This window comes from Petaurus breviceps, unplaced genomic scaffold (assembly GCF_028583685.1).
Source record: "Petaurus breviceps papuanus isolate PSGF00001 unplaced genomic scaffold, PetGlider_PUasm1.0 138, whole genome shotgun sequence".
In the NCBI taxonomy this organism is placed as follows: Eukaryota; Metazoa; Chordata; class Mammalia; order Diprotodontia; family Petauridae; genus Petaurus; species Petaurus breviceps.
The window spans coordinates 10,155,573-10,182,285 of NW_027185694.1; the positions used below are offsets into that span (position 1 = coordinate 10,155,573).

Consider the following 26,713-nt stretch of genomic DNA (forward strand, 5'->3'; position numbering starts at 1 on the left):
GCCAGAACAAAAGGATCATTAGAGAAACAAAATGGAACAAAAAGACCATAGCACTAACAAAACTGAAGTTGTTCATTCCTTGAAAAGATGAACAGACCTGGGCGGCTAGGTGGAGTGAATGGAGCACCAGCCCTGGAGTCAGGAGGACCTCAGACACTTAACACAAAAACTACCCATGTGACCTTGGGCAAGTCACTTAACAACTAACTGCCCTCCAAAAAGCAAAAAAAGAAAAGATTAAAAAATCAATCAATAAGCTTTATTAAGTGTTCACTATGTTGTAGGCACTACGGTAAGCAGGAAAAATTAATAAACCTTTAGCAAATCAGTTTTTAAAACAGATGAAAATTAAATGACTAAAATTTTAAAAATTAAGGCAAAACATCAAAAGAATTACTGGAACCTAAAATACACAATTGCAGACCAATGAGAGTGAGAATTTAAAAGTGTCATGATAAAGAATTTAACAAAAGGATAAACTGAGGCAGATTTCCATGAGAGATAATATTTATCACCAGGGGAATGCTACTTGTCAATAAATGGGTCCATGGCTTGCCTACTTTGATGCCAAAGACTCCTGGCAAGAGGACAGTTCCCCTTACATAGGTTTTAGGGAGCACAACACAAAGAACAGAGCAGGGTAAGTGACATCACAGAATTGAGGGCAACATGACTGGTTATGGAACTGAAGTGAAGGGAATACTATGACTGAACAGAAGTTTTGTAATGAGGATGGCAACAACCCTCCTTTTTCTCATGAGACTAAGAAGTGTTCTTTGTTGGAGTCCAGGTGTCAGATGGTGGACCAGACTTTTGGATAGCAAACCAAAGATCCCCGAAGGATAGCTTGGTAGCATAAAGATAATTAGGCTCAACTCCCTTTCTCTTCACACACATCTCCCAAGGTTAGCAAAATTCCTTCATGAAAAATCAGATGTTTTTTTAAATTTAACCCATCACATGCCAGATGAACTCTGAACTAAGTTCAGAGACAGAACCACTGGCTTAAAGTTATAAGACAAAAGCAGTTATAGGACAAAATCAATTACTGTAAATAGGATCAGTAAGAAAATTATACAGGATCAATTTTAATCTTGAAAGAAAAAGAGGGTTGCTTATAAAATCAAATAACATTAAGGTCTTCTTCCAGGAGCCAAGATGGCAGAGTAAGCAGTGAGTTGTCCTCACTCTCACTTACTGACCTCTAAAAACCCAGAAAATCGCCCCAGGAAAAATCCTGAAACAGTAGACCAGGAGAAAGACTGAATGCAGCAGACTTTTAGGCCAGGAGGCTTGGGGAATCAATGAGAAAGGTCCCTCTAGCTCTGGTGGAAGGGGAGTAGTACTGAACAGGAGGCAAGCCAGCTGCAAGCCCCACCTCAACAAACTAGCAGGAAATCTTGAGCACCAGGGTGTTAGAGCAGGCAAGCACCAACAAGAACCCCTTTCCCCAACAACATGCCTTGGCACAGCCCGGGGAACTGGCAGATTCCAACTTAAGAGAACTACTACCTGAGCCTGCAGGCAGGCATCCTCCATCAGTCAAACTCCCATGTGCTTCAGAATGCCTCCAGGAGGACAAGTGTCTTTCACACCCTACCCTGCAAGCTTCAGTGTAACCCTAGGGAAACACAGGAAAAACACCACCTGGACTCAGCACATGCCAGTCACCACCACCCAGTTCAGCACCATGTAAGCTACCAGACCACTACAGCCTCCAGTTGCCAGCAACTGAGGCCCCAGCTCACAACGCCAGTGACCAGGCTCCTAACCTCCGGCATAAGAAACTTGAGACAGTGACACCTGTGCTCAAGCAGGAGAACTCAACTTTAAAACTCATAAAATAGGCAAACACCATGAGCAAAAAAGCAGAAATGGACAATGACCACAGATCCTTTCTATGGCGGTCAGAGAAGATCAAAAAACAAATTTAGAAGAAGACAATTTTGTCAATATTCCTACATCTGAAAGCTCAAAGGAAAATATGGTCTCAAGCCCATAAAGCATTCTTATAAGAGCTTAAAAAGGATTTTAAAATTCAAATAAGAGGGGCAGAAGAATAACTGGGAAAGGAAATTAGAGTATTCAAGAGAGAGTCAACAGCTTGGAAAAGGAAGGCCAAAAATTGATTGTAAAAAACAATTACTTAAAAAGACAATTGGCCAAATGGAAAAAAAAAAAAAGTACACTGAAGAAAACAACTCCTTAAAAAGTAGAATTGGTCAAATGGTAAAGGAGGTTCAAAAGCTAACTGAAGAAAACAATTCATTAAAAACTAGAATGTGGCAAGTGGAAGCAGATGACTGTATGAAACATCAAGAATCAATTAATCAAAATCAAAAGAATGAAAAAATAGAAGAAAATGTAAAATACCTCACTGAAAAAACAAATAACCTGGGGAAAAAATATCCAGAGCAGATAATTTTAAAATTATTGGTCTTCCTGAAAGCTATGATCAAAAAAAGAGCCTGAATATCATCTTTCAAGAAATTCTCAAGGAAAATTGCCTTAAGGTCCTTGAACCAGAGGATAAATCAGTCACTGAAGGAATCTACCAATCACCTTCTGAAAGTGATCCCAAATTGAAAATGCTAAGGAATATCACAGTCAAATTCCAGAATTGCCAGGTCAAGGAGAAAGCATTGTAAACAGCCTGAAAGAAACAATTTAAATATTGTGGAAACACAATCAGGATTATGTAGGGCCTTGAGGTTTCTACATTAAAAGATCTGAGGGCTTGAAATATGATATTCTGGAAGGCAATGGGGCTTATATCACAACCAAGTATCAACTACCAAGCAAAACAGAGCATAATCGTTGAGAGGAAGAGATGGATATTCAATGAAAAAGGGGACTTCCAAATTTTCCTGATGAAAAATCCAGAGCTGAACATAAATTGTAATCTTCAAATACAAGGTTCAAGAGAAGAATAAAAAGGTAAACAGAAAAAGAAAAAAAAACCCATACTATTCAATAACATTGAACTGTTTGCATCCCTACATAGGAAGATAATACTTTTAACTCCTGAGAACTATATCTTAATTATGACATTTAGAAGGTATATACACAGAGAGAGTGGATGGAAATTGTCTTTGATGTGATGATAAAAAAATCAAGTGGCAGGGAAAAAAAAAACATTGTACTGGGAGAAGAGGAAAGGAAGAAGCAGAAAACAGTAAATTACATTATATGAAATAGCACAAAGACCTATTAGAGTACAGGGAAAGAAGGGAGGGAGGCAAGCATTGTCTGAACCTTACTCTCATCAAATCTGGCTCAAAGACGGGAAGACCATACACACTCAATTGGGTATAAAAATCGATCCTATCATATAGGAAGTAGGAGGAAAAAAGGGAAAAGAAAAAGGAGGGAGGTTGACAGATGGGAAAACAGATTGAGTGAGACAGTACTCAGAAAAAAAAACAGAGGTGAGGTAGAGAAGGGAGAAAGAGAAAAAACATAAGCAGGGGAAAAATAAAAAGGAGAAAAAGACACAAATAGTAATCATTTATGTGAATGAGAACTCTCCCAGAGTGGATTAATACTCATAATACTACAATGTACCATTTACAAGAAACAAATGTGAAGCAGAGGGATACATACAGAGTAAAGGTAAAAGGCTGGAGCAGAATATATTATGCTTCAGTTGAAGTAAAAAAAAAAAAAAAGAAAACCCCAGAGGTAGCAATCCTGATCTCAGACAAAGCAAAAGCAAAAATTGATCTAATTAAAAGAGGTGAGGAAGGAAATAGCATCCTGCTAAAAGGTACTACAGACAATAAAGTAATATCAATACTACACATATATGTACCAAGTGGCAGAGTATCCAGACTCTTAGAGGAAAAGTTAAGAGGGTTACAGGAAGGAAAAGGCAGCAAAACTATACTAGCACGGGACCTCAACCTTCCCCTCTCAGAACTAGATAACTCTAACCATAAAAGAAGAAAGAAACTAAGGAGGTGAATAGAATCACGGAAAAGTAATATATGGTAGACCTTAGGAGAAAACTGAATGAGGACAGAAAGGAACATGCCTTTTTCTCAGCAGCACATGGCACCTACACAAAAACTGACCATGTAATAGAGCATAAAAACCTTGCAATCCAATGCAGAAAGATTAAATGCATCCTTTTCAGACCATGATGCAATAAAAATTACATATAATAAAGGGCCATGGAAAGATAGACTCGATCTGAAACCAAATAATCTAATCCTAAAGAATGAGGGGGTCGAGCAGAGCCAAGAGGGTGGAGTAAAAGCAGGAACTTGCTTACGCTCCTGTGCCAACTACCTCCATATGACTCTAAACAACTTTTAGAGCTACAGAACCCACAAACTGACAGAGAGAAACAAATCTCCCACTGAAGGCAGCCTGGCAGGCCTACAGGAAGGGGCTATTGCACCAGGCTGGGAGCCAAGCACAGTCCCGCATAAGCCACACTGGCCCAGACCTTGAGTGGCCCCGACCTGGAGTGGCCCCAACTAGTGGTCCAGACCAGCCTGAGAAGATTACAGCAGAGTGAATCACCAGCAGCTGTGGAAGTTTCCAGACTTCTCAACTCATAAATTCCAAAAAGAAAGTAAAAGGTCAGCAGGGAACCCTGTTGGAACTGGGTGACAGAAGAGCACAGTCCATCCCTGCCCTGGGGCGAGAGGTGGCAGAGGTGCAAGGGCTGCAGCTGCTGCAGCATGGCTGTCTCCCAAGCTCCTGGCCTGCAGATCATGGGGCTGCCAACCGACCATTCAGAGTGTCACTCTTGCTCTGACCTACTTGGATCTGGGTCACAGTCTTGTATAGTGGTCCTAGGGGAAGGAATGACAGTGTGCCAGAGTTTGTGGAGGCTGTAGAGAGGGTGCCCTCCTCATAGCTCTGACAACATCTGTGAAAAACCCAGCAATTTGTGACACAGCTCTCTCCACTGTGGAAGCAGAGTTCTACACAACAAAGAACTCAAAAGTCAGGTAACTGGCTGGCAAGATGAGCAAGCAGAGGAAGCACAATCAGAGACCACAGAATCCTTTTTGGGGGACAAAAAAGATCAAAACATGGAACCAGAAGAAGTCAACAAAGTCAGAAATACTGCATCAAATACTTCCAAGAAAAATATGAACCATGGAGGAGCTCAAGAAGGATTTTGAATATCAAGTAAGAGAAGTAGAGGAAAATTTGGAAAGAGAAATGAGAATGATGCAAGAAAATCATAAAAAGCAAGTCAACAGCCTGCTGAAGAAGACCCAAAAAATTACTGAAGAAAATAACACCTTAAAAAATAGACTAACTCAAATGGCAAGAGGTCCAAAAAGCCAATGAGGAGAAGAATGCCTTAAAAAACTGAATTTGCCAAATGGAAAAGGAATTTTAAAAACTCGCTGAAGAGAATAATTCCTTCAAAATTAGATTGGAGCAAATGGAAGCTAATAACTTTATGAGGAATCAAAATACTATACAGATCCAAACAAATGAAAAAATAGAAGGCAATGTGAAATATCTCATTGGAAAAACCACTGACCTTGAAAATAGATCCAGGAGAGATCATTTTAAAAATTATTGGACTACCTGAAAGCCATGATCAAAAAAAGAGCCTAGAAATCATCCTTCAAGAAATTTTCAAGGAAAACTGCTCTGATATTCTAAAACCAGAGGGCAAAACAGAAATTGAACAGAATTCACTAGTAACTTCTTGAAAAAGATCCCAAAAAGAAAATTCCTAGGAATATCACAGCCAAATTCCAGAGTTCCAGGTCAAGGAGAAAATACTGCAAGCAGTCAGGAAGCAACAATTTGAGTTTTGTGGAAACACACTAGGATAACCCAGGATCTGGCAGCTTCTACATTAAGGGACTGAAGGGCTTGGAATATGATATTCTGGAGGTCAAAGGAGCTGGGACTAAAACCAAGAATCACCCACCCAGTAAAACTGAGTATAATGCTTCAGGGGAAAACTTGGTCATTCAATGAAATAGAGGACTTTCAAGTATTCTTGATGAAAAACACAAGAGCTGAACAGAAAATCTGACTTTCAAATACAAGAAGCAAGAGAAGCATAAGAAGGTAAACAGGAAAAAGAAATCATAAGGAACTAATTCAAGTTGAACAGTTTACATTCCTATATGGAAAGACAATATTTGTAACTCATGAGATTTTTCTCAGAATGAACATAGTTGAAGGGAATGTGTGTGTATACATATATATATATATATACATATATGTATGTATAGGAGAGTGTATTTGTGTATAAATACATATGTTGAATAGTAAAGGATGCTTTCTAGAAAAATAAGATTAAGAGGTGAGAGAGGAATATAATAGGGAAGAGAAAGAGAGATAGAACAGGGTAAATTATCTCATATAAAAGAGGCAAGAGGAAACTGTTGCAATGGAGGGGAAGAGCAGGAAGGTGAAAGGGAATGGGTCAACCTTACTCTCAATGCCTTGGCTTAAGGACGGAATAACATATACACTTAGGTGGGTATCTCACCCTACAGGAAAGCAGGGGGAAGGGGATAAGAGGGGGGATAATAGAAGGGAGGGTAGTTTGAGGGAGAGGGTAGTTAGAAGTAAACACATTTGAAAAGGGACATGGTCAAAGTAGAAAACAGAGTAACTGGAGGGTGGGATAGGATGGAGGGAAATACAGTTAGTCTGTCACAATATAAGCACTATGGAAACCTTTTGTTTAACTACACATGTACAACCTATATTGAAGTGCTTGTCTTCCCAGTGGAGGTAGGTGAGGCGGGAAGAAGAGAAAGAATCTGGAAATCCAAGTTTTAAAAACAAATGTTAAAAATAATTATTTTTTAAATGCAACTGGGAAATAAAATATACAGGCACAGAGGATCCATCTTGCCCTACTAGAAAGTTGGGGGGGAGAACATAAGGGAGGGCGGATATAAGAGAGAACAGATTGGGGGAAGGGGTATTCAGTAAGCTCACTATCTTGGGGTGCAACACAGGAAAAAGAAAGGGAGAAAATTTGTAACCCAAAATCTTGTGGAAATGAATGCTGAAAACTAAAAACATATAAATAAAAGATGTTTTTAATAAATGAGTCAAACAACAAATCATAAAAACAATCCAAATCTCATCCAAGAGAATAATAATAATGAGACAACTTACCAAAACTTATGAGATAAAGAAAAGCTGTTCCTAGGGGAAATTTTTAAAATAGAGAAAGAAGAGATCAATAAACTTGGTATACAACTAAAAAGGCCAGAAAAAGAAATAAATTATAAATCCCCAATTAAATACCAAATTAGAAATTCTGAAAACCAAAGGAGAGATTAATAAAATTGAAATTAGGAAAACAATTGAACTCATAAATAAAGAGCTGATTTTACGAAAAAAACAAACAAACAAACAAGATAACCCTGTTTAAATGGATTAAAAAAGAAGAAGGGGGGGGGGGGCACGAGTCCAGATGACAGAGTAGAAACAGGACCTCCAATCGGCTCCGGCTCTCACCACCTCCAATCCATGTAAAAAGGGAATCTGAACAAACTTTGCAGCTACAGAGCCCACAAAATGACACAGAGAAGCTAATCTCCCACTGAGGACATCCCAGCAGGTCGATAGAGCAGTGCTCTGGGAGCCGAGCCCAGGCCTGCGGTGAGCCGGAGGTTTTACACCTGCTGGAGAGACTCCAGATCACCAGCAGCTGTGGCAGTCCAGAATTACCAACACATAGATGCTAAGGACAAAGTGAGAGGTCAGTACAGTGTGGACTTTGGGACCCAGTAGTTGGAAGTGCATGGGCTTTTGCCCCCGGGGCGAGAAGCTGCTGATGGGGCCCAGCCACTACGTGGCAGCTTCAGCTCCTGGCCTGCAGAGTGTAGGGGGACCAAGCACCAGTCTGAGGGATGATCACTCTTGCTTTAACCTGCTTGGATCTGGATTGCAGTCTAGGGTGGAGGTCCTGGGGTGTGTGACCAGCTTGCCAGAACGTGCGGAGGCCTCAGAGAGGGCACCCATCTAATACCTCCAGCAGCTGAGAAAACCCCAGTGTTTGGTATGAAATTCCCCTGCCTGGTAGCATAGTCCTACTGTGGCAAAAAGCCCAAGACTCAAATAATCGAGTGGCAACATGACCAGGCAAAGAAAGCAAAGGAAAGAGAAGATTCCAACATTAGACTCCTATTTTGGGGACAAAAATGAGCAAAGCATGGAACAGGAGGAAGACAGTGAAGTCAGAACTCCTGCACCAAAAGCTTCCAAGATTCGTACGAGCTAGTTACAGGCCATAGAGGACCTTAAGAAACAGATAATAGGAGAAGTGGAGGAAAAATTGGGAAGAGAAATGAGAACAATGCGAGAAAATTATGAAATGAGAGTCAACAGCCTGACTGAGGAAAATAACACCTTAAAAAATGGACCAACTCAAATGGCAAGACAGGCTCCAAAAGGCAATGAGGAGAAGAATGTCTTAAAAAGCTAAATTTGCCAGATGGAAAAAGAATCTCAAAAGCTCACTGAGGAGAATCATTCTTTCAGAATTAGATTGGAGCAAATGGAAGTTAGTGACTTTATGAGAAACCAAGATGCTGTTAAACAGATCCAAACAAATGAAAGAATAGAAGGCAATGTGAAATATCTCACTGGAAAAACCACTGACCTGGAAAATAGATCCAGGTGAAATCATTTAAAAATTACTGGACTACCTGAAAGACATGATCAAAGAAAGAACCGGGAAATCATCCTCCAAAAAATTCTCAAGGAAAACTGCCCTGATGTTTTAGAACCAGAGGGCAAAATAGAGGTTGAAAGAATCCACCGATCACCTCCTGAAAAAGATCCCAAAAGGAATATTCCTAGGAATATTATAGCAAGGTTCCAAAATTCCCTGATCAAGGAGAGAATATTACACGCAGCCAGGAAAAAGCAATTTGAATATTGTGGAAACACAATCAGGATAACTCAGGATCTGGCAGCTTCTACACTGAGGGATCGAAGGCCTTGGAATATGATATTCCGGAGGGCAAAGGAGCTGGGATTAAAATCAAGAATTACCTACCCAGCAAAACTGAGTATCATGTTTCAGGGGAAAACATGGTCATTCAGTGGAATAGAGGACTTTCAAGCATTCTTGATGAAAAAACCAGATTTGAATAGAAAATTTGTTTCAGGGGAAAATATGGTCATTCAGTGGAATAGAGGACTTTCAAGCATTCTTGATGAAAAAACCAGACTTGAATAGAAAATTTGACATTCAGATACAAGAAGCAAGAGAAGCATGAGAAGGTAAACAGGGAAAAGAAATCATAAGGAACTTATCAAAATTGAACTATTAACATTCCTACATGGAAAAACAATAACTGTAACTGATGAAACTTTTGTCAGTATGAAAACAGTTGAAGGGAATAGAAATATATATATAGGAGGGTATACAGCATATGAATGCATATGTGAATGTGTGTATATATGTTTACAGCTATACATAGAGGGCACAGGACCAATTTAACAGGAAGGGATGATACTTAAAAGGTGAAATTAAGAGGTGAGAGAGGAATATAATGGAGGAGATGGGGAGAGACAGAATGGGGTAAACTATCTCATATAGAAGAGGGAAGGGAAAATGGTTACAATGGAGGGGAAGAACAGGAAGGCAAAAGGGGAATGGGTCAACCTTATTCTCACTGAATTTGGCTAAGGGAGGGAATGACACACACTAAATAGGGTATCTCACTCTACAGGAGAGTAGGAGGGAAGGGGATGAGAGGGGGGATGATGGAAGGGGAGGGGATGATGGAAGGGGAGGGCAAGCTGGCAGGGGAGGGAAGTTGGAAGCATCCACTTTTGAAAAGGGACAGGATAGGGGCGGCCAGGTGGCTCAGCGAGTAAGAGCACCGGCTCCAGTGTTGGGACGACCTGGAGATTGAATCCTGGGCTCAGACACTCAGCACCACACCCAGAAATAACTGGCCGTGTAACCTTGAGCAAGTTACTTAACCCTGATTGCTTAAAAAAAAAAAAAAAAAGAAAAGAAAAGGGACAGGATCAAAGCAGAGAAAAGAACAAGAGGGAGGTGGGATAGGAGGGAGGGAAATATAGTCAGTCTTTTACAATATATCTGCTATGTTATTGTTTTGCATTAGCTACACATGTACAACCTATACTGAGTTGCTTATCTTCCCAGTAAGGGTGGGTGACAAGGGAGGAAGGGAATGAATCTGTAATTAAAAGTTTTAAAATCAAATGTTTAAATACATATATATATATACATATATATATATATATACTATTATTAATACTAGTTTACATGTAATTGGGAAATAAGATATACAGGCACTGGGGCACAGAGATCCACCATGCCCTACTGGAAAAGTTGAAGGGGGTATGGGTGATGAAATGGGAAAGAGCAGATTGGAGGAAGGGATATCCTGTGGGACTGCTATTTTGGGGCGGTGGGTAGGGGGAAAACGGGGAGAAAATTTGTCACTCAAAATCTGGCGGAAATTAATGATGTAAATCAGAAGTTAATAAATCATCTGAAAAATGAAAAAAAAAAGAAAATGAAATTACCAAAATCAAAAAATGAAAAGGATAATAAATTCACTAGGAATGAAAAGAAAATTAAAATAATAATGAGCTATTTTGTCCAACTTTATGCCAATAAATTTGACAATCTAGGTGAAACAGATGAATATTTACTAAAATGTAAATTGTCCAGGTTAATAGAGGAAATAAATAACCACATATCAGAAAAAGAAATTGAACATGACATCAGTGAACTACCTAAGAAAAAATCTCCAGAGACCAGATGAATTTACAACTGAATCCTATCAAACATTTTAAGAACAATTAATTCCAATACCATGTAAGTTATTTGGGAAAACAGATGAAGGAGTCCTACCAAATTCTTTTTATGATACAAACATTTCACTGATACCTAAACTGGGAAGAATCAAAATAGAGAAAGAAGATTATTGACCAATTTCCCTAATGAATGTAGATGCAAAATTTTTAAATAAAATATTAGCCAAGAAATTAAAGTAATTTATCTCAATAATACAGTACGACTAGGTAGGATGACCAGGAATGCAGGGCTGGTTTCATATTATGAAACCTATCAGTATAATTGACCATATCAATAATAAAACTAACAAATCATATGATTGTCTTAATAGATGAAGAAAAAGCTTTTGACATAATAAAACACCTATACTTATTAAAACCACTAATGAGCATAGGAATAAATGGAGTCTTCCTTAAAATGATAGCATCTAACTAAAGCCATCAGCAAGAATTTTATGTAATGGGGATAAGCTAGAAGCATCTTCAATAAGATCAGGGTTAGATGCAAGGATGTCCATTATCACCACTGTTATTCAATATTGTACTAGAATGTTAGCTTTAGCAATAAGAGAAGAAAAAGAAATTCAGCGAATTAGAATAGGCAAAGAAGAAATAAAGCTAGCACTCTGCAGACAATATGATGTACTTAAAGAATTCCAGAGAACCCACTAAAAAACTACTTTAGCAAAGTTGTAAAATAAACCCACATAAATCATCAGCCTTTCTATACATTACTAACAAAGCCCAACAGCAAGAGCTAGAAAGAGAAATTCTATTTAAAATAACTAAGCAATATAAAATACTTCAGAGTCTACCTGCCAAGACAAACCTAGGAAGTATACAATACAGAATACAATTACAAAACACTTTTCACACAAATAAAGTCAGATCTAAATAACTGGAAAAATATCAGTTGCTCATGGGTAAGCTGAGCTAATATAATAAAAATAATTTATCTATTATATATATATATTACCTAATATAATAGAAAATAACAAATACTAAAATTAACAATTTACCTATTCGGTGTCACACCAAACTACCAAGAAATTATTTTAAAGAGCTAAGAAAAATAGTAACAAATTTCATCTGGAGGAACAAAAGGTCCAAAATATCAAGGGAATTAATGAAAAGAAATGCAAGGGAAGGTTACCTTGCCCTATCATATCTTAAATTGTATTATAAAGCAACAATCATCAAAACTGCTTGTACTGGCTGAGAAATGGAGTGGTGGATCAGTGGAATAGATCAGGTATAAAAGACACAGTAGTCAATGACTGTAGCAATCTACTGTTTGATAAACCCAAAGACTACCTTCTGGGATAAGAACTCACTATTTAACAAAAACTGCTGGGAAAACTCAAAAACAGTATGGCAGAAACTAGGCATAAACCAACTTCTTATGCTGCATACCAAGATAAAGTCAAAATGGGTACATGATTTAGATATAAATGTTGATACTACAAGCAAACTAGCCGAGCAAGGAATAATTTACCTGTCAGATTTTTGGAGAACAGAAGATTTTATGACTAAACAAGAGAGAGAATATTATGAAATGCAAAATGGTTCATTTTGATTACATTAATTTGAAAAGATTTTGCACAAAGTCAATGCAACCAAGATTCAAAGGGAAGCAGAAAGCTGGGGAACAATTTTTACAACCCATGTCTTTGATAAAGGCTTAATTTCTCAAATATATAGAGAACTGAATCAAATTTATAGGAATACAAGTCATTCCCCAATTAGGAAATGGTCAAAGGACATGATCAGGCAGTTTTCAGAAAAAGAAATTAATGCTATCTATAGTCATATGAAAAAATGCTCTAAATCACTACTGATTAGAGAAATGCATATCAAAACAACTCTGAGGTACCACCTCACACCTATCAGAAATGAAAAATGCTGAAAGGGGATGAGAGAAAATAGGTAAACTAATGAATTGCTGGTAGAGTAGTGAACTAGTCTAACCATTCTGGAGAGCAATTTGGAACTATGCCCAAAGGGCTACCAAACTGTGCATATCTTTTGACCCAGCAATACCACTTCTAGGACTGTATCCCAAAGAGATCATAAAAATGGGAAAAGGACCCACAGGTACAAAAATATTTATAGCACCTCCTTTTTTGGTGGCCAGGAATTGGAAATTGAGGGAATGCCCATTAACTGGGAAATGGCTGAACAAGGCATGGTAAATGAATGTAATGGAATACTATTGTTCCATAAAAAAAAAAAAAAGCAGGCGGACTTCAGAAAAACCTGGAAAGAATTAGATGAAGTGAAACTGAGTGAAGTAAGCAGAACCAGATCATATATAATAATAGCAACACTGTGTGAGGACTAACTTTGAGAGACTTAGCTCTTCTCAGAAATGCAAGGATCTAAGACAACTCCCAAAGACTCATGATGGAAAATGCTATCCACATCCAGAAAAAGACCCATGGAGTCTGAATGCTGATCAAACTATATTATTTGCTCTCTTTTTTTGTTTCTTTGTTTCTTCTTTCTCATGTTTCTCCTATTGGTTCTAATTCTTCTTTACAACCTGACTAATGTGAAAATAGGTTTAATATGAATGTATAACCTATATTAGATTGCACACCATCTTGGGGAGAGGAAGGAGGAGGAGAAAATTAAGAATTCAAAATCTTGTAAAAGTGAACGGTGAAAACTAAAAATAAATAAATGGGTTTTTTTTTTAAATGTTTAACTCAAATAACATCCCATTTAACAGAACAATAGAGATTTTAACAACCTATTCCCAAAACATGAAGCTGAACTAGTGGAACTACCAAGGGGAGAAGAAAGAGAAAAAACCTTGTCTACACAGATTTACAGTCATACAAATGTTAAAAGGACAATTTAATTAAAACAATTTAAAGAACAATTAATAACTGTGCTACCCAAATTCTTCAGGAACTGAGAAAGAAAACTCTACCAACTCATTATTTGAAAATTTTCTGCTTTTTATTTTTTTTACATTTTAATTTATTTTTAGCATTCTTTTCTTTATAAGTTGCTTTCCAAAGTATATTCCTCCTTCCCACCACCCTCTCATCCTCCAAGTGAGAAGGCAAGCAATATGATATATAAATTATACATGTGAAAGCATGGATGACATATTCCATATTAGCCATATTAAGAAAAAAAAAGCAAGAAAAAGAGAAAATTATACTTCAGTTTGTACGCAGAGTTTATCAGTTCTTTCTCTCAGTAGGTGGACTTTTTTTATCATGAGTCCTTTGAAACTGTCTCGGATCACTGTATTGATCAGAGTATCAAAGTCTTTCACAGTCTATCATCATTACAACATTGCTGCCAACTCACTTTTATGGCAAATATAGTATGGATAGCTAAGTTACAGTGTTAAAACAAAGAGAGCATTACAAACCTACATAACCAGTGAATATTGATACAATACATTTAAATAAACTACTAGGGGAAAAGGCTATCATAATATAATCCAAATAATTATTATATGCACTTTGGATTTATATCAGGAATATAAAGATGGCTCATCATTAGCAAAGTAAATAAATAAAAGAAAATTAGCAAAAGAGAACATTTTAACAAAAATGACCCCCAAAACATGATTATCTTAATAGATGCAAAAAAATCTGCGAATATACAACACATTTATGCTAAAACAATAACAACAAAATATACCCATGGGTTTGGGGAACATTTTTATCATGCTAAAATGATATCTAAAACCAAGTTTCAATCACGTACAGTGAGGAAACACTAGAATTTTCTAAGTCAACACAGAAGTAAAAACAAGGCTATCCCTTTACTTATTTATATGACATAGTTCTGGGTTAGTAATAGTGATAAAAGAAAGAAGTTAAAGGTGTAAACATGGGCAAAGAAAAAACAAGATTATCTATACTTGCCTGTAATATGTTAGTTTACTGAGAAAATCCCAAAGAAACAGTCAAAAAAAAAAAAAACACTAACAAGTGATAGCTTCAGCAAAGTAGCAGAATATAAAGTATATCTACAAAAATCAAAAGCATTTCTATATGGAAATTTTTTTCTTTTTTTTTTTTTTTTTGAGCAATCGGGGTTAAGTAACTTGCTCAAGGTTACATGGCCAGTTATTTCTGGGTGTGGTGCTGAGTATCTGAGCCCAGGATTTGATCCAGGTCATCCCGATACTGGAGCCAGTACTCTTACTCGCTGAGCCACCTGGCCGCCCCTAAGCAATTGGGGTTAAGTAACTTGCTCAAGGTTACACGGCCAGGTGTTTCTGGGTGGGTGCTAAGTGTCTGAGCCCAAGATTCGATCTCCAGGTCTTCTCAACACTGGAGCCGGTGCTCTTACTCGCTGTGCTACCTATATGGAAATTTTTAAAATATGAAAAGAAATAATAGAAAGTCCCGCTCAAAAACGCATAAAATATCTTCAATTCTATCTAAGACACAATAATCAAGACATATAAACACTTCTATAAAACATTCTTTAAAGAATTAAATAACTGTCTAGAAGGATATTTACTGCTAATGGTTGAGCTGTCATAATCTTAAAAATTATAATACCATTTCAATTAATTTACAGATAAACCAAACTACTAAGTATGACTTCACAATATTAGATAAAAATAAAATTTAGGAACACAAAAGATAAAGAGAATCTCAGTGGAAATAATGAGGGGAAAGTAGGATTAAATGGGGATGACATTTTCAGACTTCAAACTATATTACAGGCAGTTCTCACTTTATGCAAGTTGACCCTTCCAAAGACCTCTCTACACACAGGAATTTTTATGAAATGTGAATTTGCCTACAACATGAAGAAGGGAGAGAGAGAAGGAGGAAGGAATGAGCTGTTGCACTTGTGAAGGGAGGGGGCTAGCACATGGTTCAAGGACACGTGGGGAGCAGGGACAAAGAAGTAGAGCAGGATGAGGAACACGGAGGGGTCATTGCCAGTCAGGAGGGAAGGAAGCCTACTCAGAACCAAGGCAGGTGACAGGTGGAGTTAAATATGTTGAGGCTAAACACAGATAGGAGAGGACAGAAAACATGTAGGAATGAGGACAGACAAAAGAGGACAGAAAGGCAGTACTCCAGCATGACCAGACAGAAGACAGACACGAAGTGAGTGAGCTGGAGGTCTCAAGCCAAGCCCTTCATCCCGTTGAGGCAGTGGGGTCTCTGACTTGGTGGCTTTTGTTCTAAGGATTATTTTTAGTGGGTGAGGGCATGATACAGAACATCCAGAAAGGGGCAGGAGCAGAGACACAGAACAGGACTGTACGGTAAAGTTAACATTGGTGGGGGGTTTTTGGAATGCAGATTTATTTCAGAATTTTTTGCAAGAAGTAATAAAACAAAACAAAACAAAACAAATAAGAATCTGTAACAAATTTAACTTTTCAATAACTCAGTGTTTAATAAATCTGAGAATTAAAATTACTTGGAAAAGAATTCCTTGACAAGAATTACCAGAAAAATTGAAAAGCAGATAGCCCAAAAACATTTTATGCCTTATATAAGAATAGGATAAAAATGAAAATATGACTTGAATACTAAAGAGAATTAGAAGAGAATCAGATTAGCTATCTTTAGCTATGGTTGGGGGGAAGACTCCTTAACAAAACAAAAGAATAGACGTAATCAAAAAATATCAAGTAGAAAAATTTGATTAGATGGAATTGAAAAGCTTTTGTGCTTATACAACTCAGCTAGGATAACAGGTGGTGAACAGTGGGGGAAATTGCAATCAATATCTCGTAAAGGTCTTATGTTCAAGATAAGGAATGAAGATGAATCATTACTTAAGACTCAGAATCATTCCCCACTGGACACGTTCATATGATATGAACATGCAGTTTCCCCCAAAGCAATTGCAATCTACAGTATTAACAACCACATGAAAGAGTGTTCTTAATCACTAAAAACAAGAAAAATGCAACTCAAAACCACTCTCAAGTTTCTCACACCCCCCAAGTTGACAAAGTTGACAAAAGATGGTAATAGTCAGTACTGGAGAAGCACTTTAATACTCTGTTAGATGACTGAAGTGACCTTTTTATTCTGGAAAGCAACTTGGAATTATGCTGTTGTAATTAAGTGACTCAGAGAACCTCTGCTATCACCTCAAATAGGTCCCATATATACAAAAATATTTATACCAGCACTTTTTGTGGTAGTAAAAGATTAGAAACAAAGTAGATGTCCATTTATTAACTAAACGAGGAGTATCACATTAATAAAATATATAAGAAATGGTAAGTACAAAGAAGTCAGAAGAAAAATTGAGTTGATGCAGAATAATGAAGGCAAAACAAGAAAAACTATCTATAATGTCTACAACAATACAAATAAAGATGAAAAAACTGAATTCTGTGTAATTATAATGACCAAGAATCTGGGCCCTGAAGAAGAGATAAGAAACTGCACCTCCCCCAGCTCTTCCCAGAGGACAGGTATTATGGACATGAAATATCATATATACTGTTAAGCCTACCACAGTAGATGAATTACAGCCACATGTACAATGAAGACATGAAAAGAAGGAGAAGGATAGGGATTAGAACTGTGACTTCATTCATAAAGGCAACTCCAGGATGAGGAAACTTTTCTCCACCAAGGCAAGCTGTCACCTTAGATGCAATTTATAGATTCAGTGTAGCCCAGAGCATTTGCCCAGGGTCACACAGCCAGTATGTCTGTGGCAGGATAAGAATCCAGGTTTTCTTAATTCTGAGGCTAGTTCTCCATCCAAAGAGTAATGCTGACTCATGTTTAAAAAAAGGTAACAAATTTCACTTATATTAAAATACTGCCTGGCACCAACATAAATTATCTTCTTCCCTACAACTCCTGTCCCTAACTGCTCCTAGGATTGAGTTCAAACTAGTACTTACTATATAATTCAACTAAGTTACATATTAAATAGGGTTCTATGGCCTACACTGGAAAACTGAACATAATAATATTGTTTCTCTTGGAAAGGTGCAAACAAATCTTACAAACTACCTTATGGAATACAACCCTTTCAGGCTATGTGCAGAAAAAGCAAGAGGTATCACATCAGGTTCAATATCAGAAATGTGCTAATGGTGAAATTGGTTTCATTACTACAGTTTCCAGGCAAGTAACAGGTCAAAACTTCTGAGTCATTTAAATCAGTATTCAGACAATGAGGTGCCAAAGATGAAATATATGATCTCATGGATTTTTACCCCATAACATCAAGCTTCTATTTCTGAAATACTAGGGAGAAATGTTAATGAAAACATGCAAAATTTTCTATGCCAAAATTGTGTATTTCTTTTTACTTGAAACTCTATTGTCCAGCCAGTTAAAAAGTTATATGAAAGAATTTTATTTCACATTTACATGCTATTAGAACTGAAGAAGACCTGAGGGATCATTCTGTCCAACCCTTTCATTTTACAGATAAGGAAACTGGTGCCTCAGAAGCAGTCAAGTTGACTTAGGTCTCTCAGCAGGGGCAAACACCAGCTATTCAATGTAGCAACTTTCTTCTGAAACACAGGACTATTTGTAAACTGTAGACACTTTTCACAATATCTGGTGAAAATGAACTATATATAATATTAACACTACTACCTTGAATGTATTTGCAAACTTCCATCAGTGAATAAAACATTTCTCATTTATTCTTAGGACAGCTTTCCAAAGTATGATGGAACTGGTCATTTTTGTCTCCATTTGTAAAATGGAGATACTAGAGTGACAAAGAAATTAAACAGGTTGTCCAAACACCACCATTATTAGTTAGAAGTTGGCTGAGCTAAAACTTACTTAAAGCTCCTGCCAACCAATCAAAGTGTTACACTGTAAAGTGTAAAATAAATAAAATGAATTACACCTCCAGCTCTATCACCCCAGAAACCTTAAACTTCACTTGGTGGGGAGGAGGGCAATTTCAGATGATAAAAAGCTAATCCTGTAGGAAGTCCCCCCCCCCAAAAAAAAAAAACTTTAAAAAGCGACTAGCTTTGACATATTTATTTGAAAAACCAACCTCAATTTCAAGTAAGTCACCGTCAGCCTGTTTTAGTCAATAACTTATACGGGTTAATTTGCCTGCCTAACTGCACAAAACTACCTGAAAAACTGGAGTGTACAAAGCACTAAAAATAAGTCTCTAAAACAAATTAAACATTCGTGTAAACGGGAATAAAATAATTCAGTATTTCACTAGTCAGCTAAATTTACTTTCCTCTAACTTTTGCCTACTCTTAAGATGCTAAAGCACTTTGTAAAGGTTGTGCAATTGCTAGACACAAACTCTCAAAGCAAGGAGAAATGAACACTAGCAGCAGGATAACTGTTACCAGAAACGCACAGGCTAAAACGTGCAGACTGGCAAGTAAGGAAAAGTGAAACTAGGTTAGGGCCAAAAGAATGCTGTCAGTTGTCTCACCTTCACGTGCCAAGCAACGTGAGGTGCTCACTGGTCTCCCCAGGCCTCAGAAAAAACAGAGAACCTTTGTTCTTGCTTCACGATCATCCCCCTCCCAAAAAAGAAAACTAAAGCAACCGGGATAAAAGAAAAAGGGGCATTTGTTTCAAGTCAACCCATTTCCTTAGATCTTGCTCAAGTCCAGAGAGACGAAGTTTTCTATACCTTCGCCCCCTCAAAAAAATTAGAATAAAAATTCACAGGCAAGGAGGAACTACCACCTACCGCCCAACTTTATGTAACCTGGGCATCTCGGGGAGAGTGGGGGTGTCACCAGGAAGGAAGCGAGCAGTGCAATCTAGACCCCTGGAGAAGGGAGGGACCGGTAGCAAAGAAACGGGCTCAAGGGAGGTGCAAAACAGCCAAAAAAAAGAAAAAGGCAGGGAGGGAAGGCGTGTCCACGTGTGCGTGGGTGTGCATTGCGAGCGTGGGCCCGGAGATACACGCGGGAACGCCGGCGCGCTCTGGGAGGCCGGCTCCGAAGGCGCACTGACCCCAGGGAGCCTCGCTGCGGGAGGCCGTGGGGCAGCCCCGCCCGGCCCGGGGTCCGCGGGCAGAGGAGGCCAGTGTACGCAGGGGCATCCGGAGGGAGTGGGAGTGAAAGACGGGTGGATGGGCAGGCCGTCTCGTTACCTCCCCAGATGCCCAGCGTCAGCTGGGAAGTGTCCAGGTTCACCACATAATCCCCCAAAATCCGATTCAACACGTCCACGACCACCGACTCGAACACCATCTTCCACGGCCCGGGCACAGGTAGCCCCCGAGGCCAGGTCTTCTTCCTCCTCCTCTCCTTCCCCTCCCTGGAGCCGGTCCACCTGTCAGCCCCGAAGGGAGCCCCCGCGACTCCGGCTCCAACTTCGGCAGCGGCGCCACCACCCGCAGTACACACCGCGCGGTCCGGACCATGGGAGGGGCGGCGAAAGGGGCTGGCTGATGGCAGCCACAGCTAACTCAGATAGGAGGGGCAGAAAGAGGCAGCTAGAATACGCGTGCGCGAACGCACGGGGCGGGGAGAGGGAGGGAGGAAGAGAGGTAGCTGAGAGAGGGGAGGCTCAAAGTAAAACCCAGTGCACGCGCGTGCGCTAAAGGGCCAGGGAAGCTTCTGGAGCTCTACTAGATCTCCGGTCGGGAGGCACCACCCCCGCCGGTGACGCGAGTGTCTGACTAGTCTTCCCCTCCGCCCCGCCTCCTGGTTGTCCGGGCAACAGAGCACGTGCTCCGAAGCCGGTTCTCTGGGGCTGCGTCCTCACGTAAAGTTTCGATTTCCCTTTCCACTCGCTCCTTCTTTCCTCGGGGCGGGTCCTTTAGGCTTGGGTTGACTGGTAAAGGTGACCCCGGGGCTGGCGCGTGGGCGATCGCGCGAGGGAACGGTTACACCCTAGCGAGGCGCCCCTCCCCCTCCCGAAAGCCTCAACGGCCGGAGGCAAGCGCGTTTACTGGGGCACCCCAGCAGGAAAGAAACGGGGAGGGGACGGTCAAGGGCTCCCTGGGAGCTGGCCTCGCCTTTTAGCACTTGAGAGCAATTGAACTTTTCATTTTCTTATTTTTCTTTTTGCATTTCTCTGTATCTTAACCCTGTGCCTGAAACGGTAGGGGCGATTAAGAATTGCTTGTCATCGAATGACAGACAGAATAACATATAATCCTCATAAGAAGTGGATGTGGAGTTAGGAGCTCCAGGTAACCCGAATTTTATCATAAAAATAGGTTATTTCTTACTCTCCCGGGATCATAGACTTAGAAATGAGTAACCTTAGAAGTTATCTGCCCTTTTTTTTTTTTTTTTGCAACCCCCAGAGTCTCAGGACTGAGGTTTCCAAATCCAGCCCCCTCTTAAACTACCTGAGTGACCTTGGGCAAGTTAGTTTCTTCATCTGTAAAGTGAGGGGAGTTGAGCTTAGATGAGCGCTGAGGTCCCTCTATCTTCTATGGTCCTTTAATCCACCTCAGATTCTTACCAGACTATTCAGTAAACATTTTTAAAAGTGCCTACTGTAGGGATGGCTAGGTGGCTGAGTAGAGCGTTGGCCCGGGAGTCAGGAGGACCTGAGTTTGGTTCTGGCCTCAGACACTTAACACCTACACAAAGATACTAGCCCTGTAACCTTGGGCAAGTTACTGAACCCCAATTGCCCTCCAAAAAGCAAAAAAAAAAAGAGAAAAAAGACAGGCCCTGCCCTCTGGGACCTTAAAATCTAATGAAAAAAAAAATGTATACAAAGTAAGCTATATACAAGATAAATTGGATGTTTTCAATAAGTGATAGAAATGTCTCTGGTTCCTTTAACTCCCAGAAAAACTTAAGGACTCAAGGTTCTAGACTTAGTATTTTGTCTTTGATTGTGCTTAGAAGCTGTACTTCTAAAAACTGCAAAAGCCTGTAAGGAAACTTGTTAAGGCCGGTGAGGTCCGGAGCGGTGAGGTCCGGAGCTAACAGGAGTGCACATGGTCGCCTGGGGAGGGCACGTGAGGGGCCAAAGGTCACATGAGCACTCCCAAGGATGCACCACGGGACCGGACACTGGCGTCATTCTCCAATGATAGTTGGAGCCGGAGCCGTCCGAAGCCTGTTGAGGTGAGTATACCTACCCACACAAAGTAGCAGAACGCTACAGACTGGCGCCCAACGTGGGGCCTTGAGAGGAGAGGGGTAGAAGGACTCCACAGCCTTGCAGTAGTGAGCAAGAAGTCCGGAAGTGGAATATCAGATATTATTATGGGGAACGTAGTTAGCCTTCCTGTTGTACATCCTAGTGATGTGGAGGTACACGCAAAACAGATACATGCGTTGGTGTGTGAGAAAGGGGTAAAAGTGAGGACAAGTGATTGCAGGCAATTCGTGCAGCTTTTATGGAGGACTTCGCCCTGGGTTGAGTACACAGGGGTAGATGTGAGCAGATGGCTGGTTGTCGGTAACCAGTTAGCGTGTTATGAAAAGGAACAACCCGGCTCCGTTAGAGATCTAGATTTCATTATTTACAGCATAGTGAAGGCAGCTCTTTATGGGCCTGCCCCGTCTGTGTGTGTGTCGGCTAACACACAGACCGGAGAGTCAGTAGGGAAATGTACTAGTAGCGATGAATCAGACCCAGAGAAAGACAGAGTGAAAAGGGATCGGAAAGAAAAAAGGTTGAAAAAGAGGCTGTATCCTAACCTAGAAAGTCTAACTGTGCCACAACAGCCAGAAGATAAGGAAGTAACTAATACAGGGAGTGGTTTAGCTGACTCAACAGATGCACAGCAAACAGCAGGAGGAGCAGCTCTGTTAGAGGAGGGGGTGCAAAAGGCTGTCTTAGCAGCTCTTAATTAAGTGTCCTTGAATAGCACACCGCTGACTGCCCTTTCTCCAGGGGCCCCTCTTAAAGAGGCATGTTCCTTTACAGAGATGCCTCAGCCTCCACCACCTCCTGCTTACACTGGTGCTACTAACACAGGCTCTGTTCACCAGAGCAAGAGTAAGGTGGCTGCAGCAGTACAACAAGCCTTCTTAGCAGGGGAGGATGTGACAGAATGGGCCACTGCTTTATTCCCAGTGAATTTGAACAACCCAAATAGAGCTTACACCATGGTCCCCTTTAAGCTTCTTAAGGATTTGAAGGTGGCATGTCAGTCTTATGGGCCTAATTCTCCTTTTGTGTTACAAACTTTAACAACCTTAGCTTCCCGAATAGCATACACCCCGGAAGACTGGGAAACGATTTCCACTGCATGTCTCACTGCAGGGCAAAAGATTATATGGAAAGCAGAATGGCACAAGGAGGTGAGGGCATACCTAAGCTCCCAGCCTCCCCCTCAGGGTATTACCGAAGAACAAATGTTTCAAGCAATGACTGGGACAGGTGATTCTCCCCTTTGTGGCTTTAAAGCCACCAATACTTCCCAGAATGTTACAAGCTTGCACCCAAGTGTGTTTGCAACCTCCCTGCTTACCTATCTCTCCATGACCTGTCAAGGGTCCAAATATTTTTACTGATGCCACAAAAACAAAAAGGGTGGCTATATATTGCCCAGAATTGTCTAAACAGATGGTGTTAGATACTCCTTATACATCTACCCAGAAAAATGAGTTATGGGCAGTTATCCAGGTCTTATTACATTTTCACCCCCCATCTAATATCATCTCTGACAGTCTATATACCGTAAAGGTTATACAACTGCTTCCTCAGGCATATATTAATGTACCTGCCTCTCAAATTGGTGTCTTCTATGTCAAGCGTGCACTTTATTGTTACAGTTATCTTGCCCCTATTTACATCATGCACGTGCACTCTCATACGGGTGGACTTGGGCCTATTTTTGAGGGAAATGAAAAAGCAGATGAACTGGCACGCCCCTTGTCACTTGCAGTCCTTGAAGACGAGTCTATGAGTCGCGCCCAGTTGGCGCATGACCGTTTTCACCTTTCCATGCGGTCTCTGTGCCGCCTTTATGGCATTCCCAGACAAGAGGCAAGGAACATAGTCAAAAGATGCACAGCTTGTGTCCCTTTTCAACCTGTGCCGAACATCTCAGCTGAAAACCCTAAAGGTCTTTACCCCAATGAGCTGTGGCAAATGGATGTAACGCATTGGAGACAACAGATAATTCATGTGTCTGTTGATACTAATTCTGGTTTTCTTATGGCTTCCTTGCAGTCTGGAGAAGCCCTAAAACATGTCCTTGCACATTTATATTATTGTTTTGCTGTTGCTGGACCCCCACTCTATTTAAAGACGGATAATGGTCCGGCATATAGTTCTAAAGGGTTTGCCTCCTTTTGTGCCGAATTTTCCATCCGTCACATAACTGGTATTCCTTACAATCCCACTGGGCAAGCAATAGTGGAACGGGTCAATAGGACCCTAAAGACAATACTTCATAAACAAGAAAAGGGAGTACGGGATCCTATAGGCGGAGCTCCTTTGCGTAGGATTACCCAGACACAATTAAATATGGCCACGTATACCCACAACTACCTAAAATTTGATCAAGATAGTTTGACACCTGCTATGAAATTCCTTCATCAGTGGCCACGACAGTGACAGCACCCATGAGCAAGATCCAAAGAAACTTGAGAGTAACCGGGTGGTATGGAGGAAGGTTAATGGTACATGGGAAGGGCCAGGTAGGGTGATAACGTGGGGACCAAGGTATGTTTATGTCGTTCCAGATGGTGCCCATGAAGATGCTGGTTCTTGGGTTCTGACAAGATGTCTACGCCCTCTTGCTGCTGTACAAAATGATGAAAGGAGTGACACCGAGCCACAATTGGACACAACTGACACCTACGAAGGAACGAGAAAGAGACATAGCTGGTGATTGGCAGTGGGCTGTACTCCCGAAACCTCCTCTGGTGCATCTTGTGAGCTGGGAGGAGCACACTCCAGCCTTCACAATGGAAGGCAATGTCTCCTATCTGACGGGAGGACACCGACCTTCCAGATTCATACAAACTCAGATTGTTAATTTAAACTTTACATTTCTCACGGCTTCTCCGCCACTATGTGTTTCCTTCAATAGTGGGTCGGAGTGGTGTTTTAGCCTGGAGGGCCACAACATCACTTCAGGTTTCCATCCTGCTAATGACTCATATAACCATCCAGCGCGGTGTAACAGTTCCTTTATGGCAATACGAGCCAATACGTGCGACAACTGACCAGTGCTTTGAATAAAATTTCTGAATTACCCACGTGTCGGACAGGGGTCATGAACATGTGGTCTCCTCTGATTCCCTGTTCTACTGGCACTCCTAGGACAGTCAAAAGAACAATGTGACACTGATTTTCTGGGACATAGTAGTGGACAAAACATTCACTCAGTTACCTGCTCCAGTGCCATGCACAGCAAATGGCACGTGCCATCAATTGTTATGGCAACTTGGATTGGTCATGAATGGGACAAAAGTGTCGGTGGAGATTTGTAAATGTGCCTCATGCAAAGATCCTACCTTTGCTGAGTGGTTCCAAATGTTTGCCAATGGCAAAAACTATACCAAAGGACATAACAGAGAATTGTGACATTTTTACTTATTGGTTTGAAGGGCAGCTTGTAGCACCCACAAATTATGCATGGCTCTTGTGCCCTGACATTTCTGTAAACTACAGCCAGTCCTGGTACCATACGATGGTTCAGGGGTGTAAACTCACGGCATACATTGGGAAACATGCCATGAGTGAGCGGTTTAAAGTCATATTGCTAGTCAAACAACCCAGTTATGTTTTGTTACCAGTTAAGGCTGCTTCACCATGGGCTGAGACTGCGGCCGACAGTGTGTGGAAGCAGATTTCTGACACGATCCAAGTGAGAGGGAAACGAGATGGTATTGATCTATTCTTTGATGTTATTAACTTAGGTATCTCCATATTTCAGGAGTTGCAGATACAAACAATTATATCAGCAGACAGGTTATATTGCTTCTGAGTTAAAAACATTTATGAGTAAGGAGTCTAAAGCATGGGACATGCAGGCACGCATAGATGCTGCCCTGAACCATGAAGTCGCTGCCTTGAAAGAAGCAGTCTTAGCTATAGGGGAAGAGCTGGCGCTCTGAATTGATCGCAGAGGTACCTTGTCATTACAAATATAAGCCCTGGCTCTGTGTCACACCTTTGCCTGTTAACGGTACACGCACATTCCCTAGCTTGTGGGAAAAAATTGAACGACATCTTCGAGGTGCCTTTTTGGCAGATAATGTCACCTCAGAGATCGAACAATTGAGAAAACTGATAGTTGATATTCATGCTGTGGCTGATAACTTCACAGTGCCATCAGCAACTGCAAAATATTTTTTGTCCTGGTTACATGGGAAGACTTTGTGGGCCTCTTTGTATGGGGTTTTGGCTTCCGCTCTCTATCTTTGCCTTGGTGTTGTTCTCTTATGTTGTATGTGGAGATGGATTGTCGCTCTCTTGAAGAGCGGTCTTTTGCGTATGAAAGCCGACCTCCTACCCCTTGGCAGTCTCCCGAAAAACAATAAAAGGGAGATGTAAGGCCGGTGAGGTCCGAGCTAACAGGAGTGCACGTGGTCGCCTGGGGAGGGCACATGAGGGGCCAAAGGTCACATGAGCGCTGCCAAGGATGCACCACGGGTCGGGACGCTGGCGTTCCATCACGGGGTCTCCAAAAGTGCTGAGTTGGCATCACGGGGTGAGGCCCTAGTGTTTTATCATGGGATGACCACATACTTGGCTTTCCTCCTCCTCTTCAGGGCGGCTCACAAGTGGCTCGCTGTGGCCCGGATGAGTGAAGGGGAGGAGCGGCTGGCAAAAGATGTAAGGCCGGTGAGGTCCGGAGCTAACAGGAGTGCACGTGGTCGCCTGGGGAGGGCATGTGAGGGGCCAAAGGTCACATGAGCGCTGCCAAGGATGCACCACAGGACGGGACGCTGGCGTCCCATCACGGGGTCTCCAAAAGTGTTGAGTTGGCATCACGGGGTGAGGCCCTAGTGTTTTATCATGGGATGACCACATACTTGGCTTTCCTCCTCCTCTTCAGGGCAGCTTACAAG

The 26,713-nt window shown here is 40.8% G+C and overlaps 1 protein-coding gene and 1 long non-coding RNA gene across 4 annotated transcripts in view; one reads left to right on the forward strand and one right to left on the reverse strand.

The window, feature by feature from the left end:
• Nucleotides 1–20,215, reverse strand: part of VPS13A (vacuolar protein sorting 13 homolog A) — a 308,176-nt gene extending 287,961 nt beyond the window's left edge. For 2 of the 3 annotated variants that reach the window (XM_069105621.1, XM_069105624.1), the window contains exon 1: nucleotides 19,861–20,213. In XM_069105621.1, coding sequence (XP_068961722.1) covers nucleotides 19,861–19,960 — 100 coding nt within the window. In that variant the 5' untranslated portion in view covers nucleotides 19,961–20,213. Of the gene's footprint in view, nucleotides 1–19,860 lie in introns of all 3 variants that reach the window. The other variant, XM_069105632.1, reaches the window with a different exon arrangement.
• A 220-nt stretch (nucleotides 20,216–20,435) lies between these two features.
• On the forward strand, nucleotides 20,436–24,896 carry LOC138175206 (uncharacterized). The gene is made up of 3 exons (XR_011171927.1): nucleotides 20,436–20,907; nucleotides 21,578–21,802; nucleotides 24,377–24,896. It is a non-coding gene; the product is annotated as an uncharacterized lncRNA (long non-coding RNA).
• Nucleotides 24,897–26,713: the final 1,817 nt, after the last annotated feature.